At 39.6% G+C, this 12,217-nt stretch overlaps 1 protein-coding gene across 11 annotated transcripts in view; it reads left to right on the top strand.

Moving 5' to 3' along the window:
• Window positions 1-12,217, top strand: part of LIMCH1 (LIM and calponin homology domains 1) — a 305,875-nt gene that overhangs the window by 131,701 nt on the left and 161,957 nt on the right. For all 11 annotated transcript variants that reach the window (XM_038400177.2, XM_038400184.2, XM_038400172.2 and 8 more), the window contains exon 3: window positions 3,509-3,578. In XM_038400177.2, coding sequence (XP_038256105.1) covers window positions 3,509-3,578 — 70 coding nt within the window. The remainder of the gene's footprint in view (window positions 1-3,508; window positions 3,579-12,217) is intronic.

Raw genomic sequence — 12,217 nt, 5'->3', positions numbered from 1 at the left:
AAGTCATCAAGAACACTTGGGACAGATGAGTTTTGGTGGCTAGAGAGGTCTGTTGTGGTGCTGATACACCCAGTCACCCTTTGGGGGCGGGGAGAGGTACATTACAGCCCCGTGGTTGAGTCTGTAGAGCTGCACCCAGTCTTGAGGCTGCGTGACCCTGGGGCTTTAGTCAGTAGCCTGGCTCTTGCTATCGGCACTGTGGCCTAGCAGCTAGAGTTAGTAGCCTATCCCTTGCTACCAGGGCAGTGCAGCCTAGCTACCAGAGTCAGCAATATAGCCCTTGCTACCAGGGCAATGCAGCCTAATGGCCAGAGTCAGTAGCCCAGCCCTTGCTACCAGAGGGGTGTGGCCTAGTGGCCAGAGTCAGCAATATGGCCCTTACTACCAGGGCAGTGCGACCTAGCTACCAGAGTCAGCAATATGGCCCTTGCTATCAGGATGGCGCAGCCTAGCGGCCAGGGTCAATAGTGCTGGTGAGCTAGGCTGCCACCACCACGGGGTGGGCAGTGGTCAGGATAGGGGGATCTGGGTCTGCCCTCTCCACCGGGTCCTAAACGAGGGCCCTGTCAGTGGCAGGGTTGCCCACTAGCCGCTCGGCAGGGAGCCTACCAAAACATGCCAAACCTGTCTATGGTTCTACAACCGCTTCCCCACAAAGTTTCCCTGAGTCGCTTCCTACCCGATTCTCTGTAGTTTGCCATCTTTGAATCTTCATGGTCTTGCCCCTCTCTATGTCTAACTGAGCCTGTGTGTTGGGGCCTGTCTGTGGCTGGCTGGCTGGCTGGCTGGCTGGCTGGCCTCCGCGTCCTGGACTGCAGGTGATCCTCCCTCAGGAGTCATCTCCTTCCTCGCTGGCAGTCAGCCCACACTGAGCTGCTCTGCTGCCTTTATATCCTGTCTCAAACTGGAGCATGCCCAGCAGAGCTGAAGGGGGTGGCCTCCTCAGCCCAGAGAGAAGGGTTAACCCCTGCCGCACCAGTGCCGGGATGATGCACCCTGTCACAAGGTCCCATTAATGTTTATCCAACCTTGACTAAAGGACATTTAAATGTAGAACAAATGAGTGGAATATCACTATTTACAGCATATAGTCAGTCTGGAATTCACTGCCACAGGAAGCCAACGAGACAAATTGTACTGTGATTGAATTTTAAAAAGGGGTGGATAAACTTATGAACAGTAATGATGCTTGTTTCTGTTCAAAATCAGACAACAAAGTCAGTAGTTAAAACTTGTGTTTTTGGGAGTAAATTGATTGCCCATGTGTGTATTGGGAAGGAATTTGTTGCTTCTATGTTCTACATTGTACAACTGAATAACTTTATAACACTGTTATGCGGCAAATTAAAATATTGAGCAAATTTCTAGTCGTTTTCCAACATAAAGCGCATGACACATCTCATAGTACTATTTTACAAGAAGCTAGGGGCTACTTTTATGGAACAAGAAAAAGATGAAGAATCTCTAATTATTTGCAAATGTCTTGACTACTTTCACTTGGACTAATTACACTTTTTAAACCATAATTAGATGTTTAGTTTTTCACTTTATTTCCAGCATTGTATGGACTGAATGATGCTGCCTATATTCTGAATACATGAAATGTCAACTTTCTTTGTCCGTCCCCCCCGCCCCCAGTTTTTAGACCAATGCAGCCTGTTTCTATTGAACATATCTATTGAAGTCCATTAATTTCTGGGGAATGCTCTGTATAGTTGAATGAGCCACCAGATAGAGTTAATGACACTAAATATAAAGAGGGATGCTTCATTTGAGCCTGTGTAGAATTTACTTAAAAATATATCGTGTGTGTGCGTGCGTGCATGCAGGGTGGGGGTTAGACGGGGGAGAGGAGTGACTGTATATAGTAACTGGGGAGAGAAATATGAACAAATAGTAATTGGATTAGATTGAAAATCTCCCGATGGTTTACTTCATAAATAGTGACTCGCAGCCTGACTGGTGGCTGAATAAGTTTCAGGTACTTGGTATTTTGGCAGCCAGCCTAATTCTTTAGAGAGTCCATTTAAAAACAGCCAGTCTGCTTTGGAGAAACGTTCCCTTTGGCCTGCTTCTGAATAAATGAGAGCTGGGAAACTAAGTGCCCTGTCGTCCTGGAGACACTGTTTGCTTCCCTAAGGGAAATGATCTAAATATGAGTGATGGTCTTCCCGCTACTTCACCACCATTTTTCCATACTTCCCCTCTTCCAGGTTATAAACTGTTCTGGCCTAACCCCCATTGTTACTCCTGGAACTCTTCCCTTCTCTCTCCCATTTTCCCCCAACCTTAATCTTAATCTACAATTATGCCAGTTCAAACTATTTTGAAGATCTTTTAAAAATAGTCTGACATTTGGGGTATCCATTAAGACCTCCATGACTTGCTTTCTATTCCTGGTGAGAACCTGCAATATAGGTTATCGTCCATAATTTATGCATCATGAGGAGATTAAATGAATGCTGCTCTGTTGCGAGTGTATCACTTTTTCCCTGAGGTAACATTTAATTTACTAACCTGCAAAACTAGTAGACTAGATAGAAGGAGCTATTAAACTAGAGTCTTCTGAGAGGAAGAATCCTTGAGGAAAAATTGGCATGTTGACCGTTGCAGCTCCCGCAACATAAAATATTGGTTTATGGGCTTGCTGCTGTGCAGGTCTGGAAGAGAAATCAGTGACTTGAATATAAATGTATATTTTGGAAGAAGAGGTGCTGTTTTTTTATTTTAAACTGTTAAATCAGATGTTATGTTGGTTGTGGAATTCTGTGTGGATGGAAGAAAAATATGAATTGTTTTAAAATGTTCAATAGCTATACATGTGCTTTTCTATCATGTCTAGTATGTATTGGAGATGATCCTGTAGTCAGATTTTTTCCCTTAAATCGAGCAGATGTCAGTTTGTACATGTAAACATTCGAGAGGATTAAACTGAAAGCATATTAAGGGCATGTGTACACTACAAACTTCTGATGACATAGCTTGCGTTGGCATGCATCCTTGGGTCATTGTGTTGGCGCAGCATGTACTCCCCAGGAGGGCTTGTTTTGATGTACAATGCAGTGTACGGTGGGTAGTTATCCCAGTGTGCATCTCACCACCGTCCAGTGCACGAAGTTCTGACAAGGCAAGGTGGGGCAGAAGCAAATCACACAGCTCTTTCCCTTTCCTTATCCCTACAGTAGAGAAGCTGTCATTTTATCCTCTCGATCCCACTCCTTTATAAGCACCCTGACTTTTCCTCCTCTACTTGGTCCTCCACTGTGCTGTGTCTGGTCCTCCAAATGTGGAGTGTGGTGACCTGATTTGGATCAAAGCTTATCAAGGGCTTATAGACACTAACCTGATCTAGAGTTCTAAATTTGGGAAATTGTATTTAATACTCTGTTAATGATTTTATAGGTGTTTCTTCCTTTTCAGGGATGTAATTTAGTTACTTACATGCTGGGGAAAAGGCTTTTTATTCATATTTTATAAATAATTTTTAAATATTTTTTTCTCATGACAGGTTACTGAATGCAATAAAGCCTGGACTGGTAAAAAAGATCAATAGACTGTCGACCCCTATTGCAGGGTTGGTGAGTATCTGAAACTGAGATAAATCTTTCTCTATTCCTCTTGACATCCTAATTTCATGACAGTGATTCTTTTAATCCTGTAATATATTTTAAGGTAGTATGAACTCTTTTATCCTGTTAAACTCAGACTGTCCCAGTGCAGGAATTCCAATCTTAACTACTTCCATGGTGGCAGGAGAACTCAAATCCTATTAGTATCTCTCTTCTAGGCAGGTGCTAAATGTGGTGATTCCGAAGTACATATTTTGGAATTCTGGTGCCAGTTTTAGAAAGTTTTGATGTACCAAGACTGTTTAAACATTCAAGAATGAAAATACGATTGTTCTGGATGCCTTATTTAATGCATAACTAACTTTGTAATATAATTCTGGCTAAAAAACCAACCTGGCATCTAGTGGGGAAGTGAAGGCAACTTAAAAAAATTATAACAAATGGAAGAAAGGGGAAGTTGATCAGAAGTTAGGAATTGTCAAAAATTGATAAGGGAACCCAAGGGGAAATACATGACCAACAGAGTTAACGATAATAAGGAGGAGTTTGTTAAATATATTAGGAACAAAAAGAATTCTGGCAATGGGATTGGTCCATTACTAGATGGAAATGGTGCAAAAAAGCAGAAGAGTTTAATAAACATTTCTGTTTGGCATTTGTGGGGAAAAAAGGATCATATAGTCTCATCATACCATCAGATGGTAACATTCTTTCCATCCCACTAGCATCTGTGGAGGTTGTTAAACAGAAGCTACTAAAGTTAGACATTTTTAAATCAGCAGGTCCAGATAACTTGCATCCAAGAATTTTAAAAGAGCTGACTGAGGAGATTGCTGGATTAATGTTGATTTTTTCAATAAGTTTTGGAGCACCATGGAAGTTCCAGAAGACTGGAAGAAATCTAATGTTATGTCCCTTTTTAAAAGGGATAAATGGAATGACCCCGGTGATTATAAGTCTGTCAACCTGACATTGAGCCCAGGCAAAATAATGGAGTGGCTAATATGAGACTCATTAATATGAGAGTTAATAAAGAATTAAAGGAGGGTAATGTAATAACTGCAAATCAACGCTAGTTAATGGAAAACAGATCCTGTCAAACTAACTTGATATCATTTTTTAAAAATGAGATTACAAGTTTGGTTGATAAAGATAATAGTGTTGATGTAATATACTTAGACCTTTGTAAGGCATTTGACTTGGGACAGCACAACATTTTGATTAAAAAATTAGAACGATATAAAATTAACATGCCACACATTACATGGTTTAAAAACTGGCTAACTGATGGTCTCAAAATGTAATTGTAAATGGGGAATCATCATAAGCAGGTCTGTTTCCAGCGGGGTCCCACAAGGGTTTATTCTTGGCTCTGCACTATTTTACATTTTTGTCTATGACTTGGAAGAAAACATAAAATTATTACTAATAAAGTTTGCAGCTGACACAAAAACTGGGGGAGCGGTAAATTACAAAATTGACAGGTAGTGGGAGGAATAATGTAAATAGTATTGTTTTGTTGTTTCACTGTGTATTGCTGAGTTGAACTTCTGCTGTCCGAAATTTTTAAATTTCATGTGGTTTTAGGTTCTTATTCATTCAGGGAGTTACTTTTCACTTGTTTGAAAGTAATGTTTCTATTTCTATGCATCTATTTGCCTTTTGTTGTTGGTTTTTCTAAATATATCTACAGTAAAATACTAGTCTAGGGGAAAAAGACCCCACCCCCCAAAAACCTCAAAAGTGAATTTACCAATCTACGGTGATTTAATCTATCTATGGTGATATGGATTAGTTGTTTAAAACACCCTCCTAAATGTCCCCATGCCTTTTGACTTTTAACCCAATCCTGCTCCTACTGTCCTTTTGTAAGCACTGTGGCATACCAACGTGATGAGTAAATTATAAATGCTGTGCAGAGATCCAAAACACCCATTGACTTCCTTGGAAAGAGGATCAGGCCTTCAGTCTGTTGTCAGTATTTTAAAAATAATATTTTTAATGAGTAGACACCATAAGTATGTTTATAAAATGTAGAGGATAACTTTTTCTTTTTCTTTCTTTCTCCCCACTCTACCAAGTCACATGTCTGGAGAAATCTGGAAGACTAACACTGTAGTCCAGAAACAGCTGTACTGTTTAGCTAGCTGACTGATGCACCTGAGGGACATTCCTTCCTTTATCATAAGATCTTGTTTATTATATAAGCTACAGTTGGCTTGTCATAGTATATAGTCACTAGGGTGAATGAACTGGAAAGAAGTATGTATGACTCACCCCAGTGTGCGCACACTAGGGTGGAAATGGCCTCTAGAAAGTCAATATTTTTTCCACTCTCAGTGAAACATACTTTATTTTGAACTCCAGAGACTGGTTCCACCTAAAACCGTAGCTCTGGTTTACAAGAACTTAGTGAAAAATAGGGTAAGTTTTACAACATCTGAACATGCATCCAGTTACAGTATTCTGCACATGATTGCACAATTCCAGAGCATCAGTGTTCAAACACTTCAGTCGCTGTTCAAATTTGATAAATCTCGATTCTCTGTTCTTTTTGTTGCACACACTTAATAGCTGACATAATGAGTATTTGGTACAGCTCTGGAGGAAAACATCCAATTTTTGATGCTTTTTCAGAGTTGGAGATAAAGCTTTAATATATGCTTGCCATGCTGAATACTTGGGAATATTTATTTCTTGCTTAGCTTCTATATCCAAGAGCAAATGGTCAAATTCATTTCATGAGCATACAGTACATAGCTCAACAAACAGCTTAGTTCAATTAAATCTCAAGGTACTCCTAGTATTTTTTGGTGTGGGTCTGCTAAGGTCAGAAAGCAGAGAGGACACTATGTCCAAAAGAACTTGTTGGCCTTAGGCTTTCAGCCCATCTTGGTAGCAGGTACTAAGGACATCTGGATTGGTTCCGTGGACTCCTCGTGGCTGCAGCTGATGCCCATATACTTCTATTTAGCATTTTAGAGGCTTCTCAGAAGAGAAGAATTTGTAGTGAAAAATATTAAGCGTGGGTAATCTATTTTATCTACTGACTGAGCTGTCTTGGCTTTAGGGACTAATAAAAATGGCTATATCTCAAGCTACTCTGAAACTTCAGCTGTTCTCATTTGCTTCCGTACGTGACTTAATAAGGAGCGATTCATGATTTGTTCACAAATACTGTGCACACTAGGAGAATATTCATGCTGATAAGTATTATTTTGTATTGTGACAGCAGCTAAGGATTGAGGGGTCAGGGCCTCATTATGCTAGGCACTGCACAAACAAGTAATCCAAAGACAAAATTCAGAGTGGTTGCCATGTTAGTCTGTATCAGCAAAAACAACAAGGACTTCTTGTGGCACCTTAGAGACTAACAAATTTATTTGGGTATAAGTTTTTGTGGGCTAAAACCTACTCATCAGATGCATAGAGTGAAAAATACAGGAAGCCATATAAATATTACAGCCCATGAAAAGATGGGAGTTGCCTTATCCGTGTGTGTGGGGGGGAGGGGTCAATGCTAACGAGGCCAGTTCAATTAAGGTGGAAGTGGCCTGTTCTCAACCGTTGACAAGAAGGGGTGAATATCAAGAGAGTGAAAATTACTTTTGTAGTGCTAACGAGGCCAATGCAATCAAGGTGGACGCTGCCCATTTCCAATACTTGACAAGAAGGTGTGAGTATCAGCAGAGGAAAAATTACTTTTTGTAATGACCCATCCACTCCCAGTCCTTATTCAGGCCTAATTTGATGGTGTCCAGTTTGCAAATTAATTCCAGTTTTGCAGTTTCTTGTTGAAGTCTGTTTTTGAAGTTTTTTTTTTTTTGTTGAATTGCTACTTTTAAGTCTGTTAGTGAGTGTTAGGCACATGATGGCATATATCACATTAGTAGATGTGCACAGATGAACAAGCCCCTGATGGTATGGCTGATGTGGTTAGGTCCTACAATGGTGTCCCCTGAATAGATATGCAGACAGAATTGACAGAACTCTATGCATCTGATGGAGTGGATTTTAGCCCACAAAAGCTTATGCCCAAATACATTTTTTAGTCTCTTAAGGTGCCACAAGGACTCCTCGTTGTTTTTGCCAAAGACAAAAGAATCCCTGCCCAGTCAGAGATCTCACAGTATAGGATTTTGACAATCACCCTGGATAAATATGCTCAAAATACAGCTGTCAAGCATGGTTTTAATTTGCTTCCAAATTCAGGGTGGTTGCTGCTTCTGTTAACAGCAGTCCATAAATTGTGCTTTGCTAGAACCAAATGGAACCTGGACATTAAAATTTTGGCTTGCTTTTAAGCTTAGGACCTACAATGTTTGAGTACATACAAAATTTGATTAAGCATATGCAGGAATGAGAAAGTAATTTATTTGTTAATATGAAAATATAGCTTTGCTTACAAAAAAATCTAATGTACAGAATACCCCAATAATATGTTATGTCATTAATAGTGATGGAGTGTTTCATTTAAAAGAGCTTTCTTCTGGAAACATGGATCTTCAAGCCAGGAATTGATATTCGACTTTCAGTTGTTAACATTGTCAACCTTCCAGAAACTCCATCTTTGTGTTTAACTATAGACATCTGGAAAGGTGTTTTGTTTGCTTCACTAAATAGAAGCCCAGCTAATATTATGTAACTTTTATAATGAAAAGAGCAGTGGTTTAGAGTAGATTTAGTGATTTCATTAAACCTGCAATTTTTCATTGAGTTCAAGTTGCTGTTAATTTAATCAATTTGGTGTAATATATTTAAGTGGTCACCATTTTTAAAAGTTGGCTTGTATCGATAGTTATTTCATACCACTGCGTAGTGCCATGTACATTTCTTACCTCATTATTTTCATAAATTTAGATTATTTCAGACACCACTGTGGATAAATGCTGACTTTTCAATGGTAACCACTCTATATTACTTCTGGAAATAGGTTTTTCACTTCCAGATTTTTCTCCTTGTCCCTGAATAATGTCACTTTATGAAAAAAGAAAAAAGTTTATGCCTTATCTTTAGTTTGACAGGGCTTATCAGACTTTATAGCCTTTACTTCAGTTCCTTGCACTATCCCCACAGGAATTTAGACATTTACTTCAGAGTCTGTGTGAAAGAGTCAAATATAATAGTAGGAAATAGCCAAGACAAAGTTGAGGGGCTGAACTTTTGATCATATCTTGGTTCATGGTTCAGCACTAATGAAGAAACATCTGTATACTGCAATATTTAATTTTCAATTTATGTATTGTACACAGCTCCGTATATTTTTGAAGTTTAGCAATAGGAAAACATCTCCCCCAAAGCTGCCTGAGTGCATAGTTAATACACTGAAAGGAAGAGAATGATAACATACTGTGTTAAAATGACCGGTTCCCTTTAAAACAGTCTTTTCAGTAAATTATTTTCTTAGGAAGTTTGTCTTGGCAAAGTAATCTTCAGGAACTTGCTAGAAACCTTGTTAAGAGTCATAGTTGCCTGATCTGCTGGTATCTGGGATTTGCTTTGAACACTGAACTGTTGCATAAATTACTGTGTATTTTTGGATTTACATGTTACCTCATAGATATTTCAGAATTGTGTTTGCTTTTAAGGACTTGTGAATTAAGTCTAATAGATTAAGTAAATATTTTATTTCCAGGTAGATGACATTCACAGGATAAATATGGTGCACTATTCTCTTTCATAAGGTACATAATAAGGAATTAAATTTTATGGGAGGTGAATGCATAGAAATTTAATGGTGTACATGGTTATGGTGAATAATCAGGGCATTTAGGGAAAGGGGAAAGATGAAGTGATATGAAACAATTTTTGTTGTTGTATTTTTAATATTTATTGCTTTAGAAAGAGTACCTTTTTCGCCTCACCAATTCTTTGTTCTTTTTGTGTGTGTGTGTGTAATGTTCACTGGGTTTGTAGTTGCAACATATTTCTCTGTAGTAGTATCCAAACTCATCATACAGGATAACTTTTCCATTTCTCTATTCTACACATGCTTTAATTCAGTGGTTCTCCAACTTTTGTACTGGTGACCCCTTTCACATAGCAAGCCTCTGTGTGCGACCCCCTCCCCCCTTATTAATTTAAAACACTTTTTTACATATTTAATCAGTGGCGGATTAATGATTTTGCTACCCCTAGGCCCAGAAATAATTGTGTCCCCGCCCCCCGAGCTCACCTCTGCTCTGCCTCCGCCTCCTCCCCTGAGCGTGCCGCCGGGTCCTGCTTCTCCCTGCTCCCTGCCAATGCTTGAGCGTGACACAGCTTCATGAAGGGGGAGGGAAGGGGGGGAAAGTGGCACGCTCAGGAGAGGAGGCAGGGCTGGGGTGGGGATTTGGGGAAGGGGACCAATAGGGGCAGGGAGGGGCGGGGCAGGGGGCGGAGGGCGCAAACCGGCACCGGGGGAAGCAGCCTCTGGCTGCTATTATAAATTTGTCGGCCCTGCAAATTTGCCGGCCTAGGCCTAGGCCTTATCGGCCTAGGCGTTAACACGCCACTGATTTAACACCATTGTAAATGCTGGAGGCAAAGCGGGGTTTGGGATGGAGGCTGACAGCTCACAACCCCCCTTTAATAACCTCATGACCCATTGTTTGAGAACCCCAGTTTTAATTGCTGATGGCGGTGTCTCTAAACAAACCAGTCTCTCAGCACAACCATCTCTGAATAGAAGTCTCACTGCTCAAGTTGAGTCACTGTTTTCGAAGTGTGATGAATTTTACTTCTGCTTTTACTTCTGTTTAGTTCTCATGTAGATCTTGGCATTGGTAGCCACAAAAATGCTTGTGGATTGTAATGGATGAAATGGTAAACATCTACACAGCAAAGTCCTTCAATCGTTGGCCATAGATTCTGTGATAAAAGTGGTGCCATTCTAAATAGTCACTGGTTTTCTTACACCACCTATGCCTGATTCCAGTATTAACATCTGAAAATTTGCTAAAACAATACCTCTGGTGTGACCAGTGGTCAGGAATGGTGCTGTGTGTTTTGGCTCAACATTGGCTCATCTGTAATGTGTGCTGGATTCCAGCTGTAACAGAATACTGTCTTTAATTCATTTGTTATGTATCCTTGCATGCTTGTTTTTCCCCCCAAGCCCTCTAGACTCTTCTTTCAAATGGAATTTCCATTCCATTTTTTTCTTTCTGTTGGATTGATGTCACCTGGGAGGGACAGAGCAGCCTTATAAATTGAATATTTTCCTGTTACTGAATTTAGCCATGTGCTCTGTTCATATTAATCTCTGCTTTTTATGAAAGTGTAGAAGTGAACAGAAAGGCTTAGCCATAGTTCTTCCTTAATGGAGTGTGAACTGAGTCTAATGATACTATGGCTAATTCACCATCGAAAACAAAATAAAAGAGCTGTTGGTTGCAAAAATTTAACAGGGTCCTTGGCAGCAGAGAACTCAGAGAAATCCAAGGAAATAGCATTTCTGGGTGTGGGAAGGGAATAGAAAACAGTAAAACTAAAATTTTAAATTGAAATTCAGCTGTTTTTCAACTGGATTGATAGGTTTATTGCTTGCAAGTATTTCTCCATAAGCCCATCTCTTTCCTAATCCTGAAAAGAAGGAAAAGGCCAAATGCAACACTGGCAAAAATGTCTATATCAACGTCTGCATCTCTGTTGAAATCTTTCATTGGAGGAGCTGTACATGCTTGTTGCACAGATGGATTTGGCTCAAACTCACACACTTTAATGTTTGAAGTTAATCATCATACTGACAGTAGTATCTGTACTGGAGACCTAACCTACCACATGGTTTACATCATATTTTTCAGCTATCCAAGTTTAACCTTAAATTGACCTAAGGTTTGCAGAGTAAAGGGATGCATATGCAACAGACTATCAGCTGGCATGGTATGCAATCAGAAGAGAGAGGTAAATAACCCCTCCAATTTATTCAATAGTAATTTTGCTGTTGAAGTGTTGAGCTGAATTAAGCCCTAACCCATATTTCAAATATAGTAATCAGATAATACAAGGAAGCTATGCTGCATATTACTTAAACAAAATAAACAAAAAAGAAACGCCCTGGGTTTCACTTTGAATATACACTTCGAATGTAATATACAGTTAAGAGCTTTGGAAAGATATGGTTGTGGCTTGCTGGTATCTCCTTTGTTTTGTTTTTTGAGTAATATGGAGAGAACAGACAGCTTTGCAGAACCCGTTAATAAAAAGATATTTTTAGCACTGGGAATAGTAGAATGTTCCGACATGCTATTCATGTTACAGTTAAATGACTGACACAGCTTCACTGCTTTGTGGACCTCATTTACCATTGTGACAGATATTTATTCCCTCAATGTGTATGTTGATGGAAGATAAAAGAACTCAATTGGATTTGTCCCTTACACAGTTCTTTTCCGTATATTTTTCTGTATAAGTATAACACTATCTGAAAACGATGCGTCTTACAATTTTTCTCAGTTCTTCTGATGTATGCAAAATTAGTAATATCCTTATCTGTTTCTTGGAGGTGTTACTTGCTAGAATGCATGCCCCAACATGCTAGGGTGTGCCTGGCAGCTTTTCATAATAACTGGAGAAAGCAGCCCCTCCTCTTTCTTCCAAAAAACTACATGCAAAATATTATTGCAGGGATAGGCTTGTCACTTTAATTCTCTTATATTCAACTTGAA

This window comes from Dermochelys coriacea, chromosome 4 (assembly GCF_009764565.3).
Source record: "Dermochelys coriacea isolate rDerCor1 chromosome 4, rDerCor1.pri.v4, whole genome shotgun sequence".
NCBI lineage: Eukaryota > Metazoa > Chordata > Testudines > Dermochelyidae > Dermochelys > Dermochelys coriacea.
The sequence above is the reverse complement of the archived record's forward strand: the minus strand, read 5'-3'. Positions and strand labels throughout refer to the sequence as shown.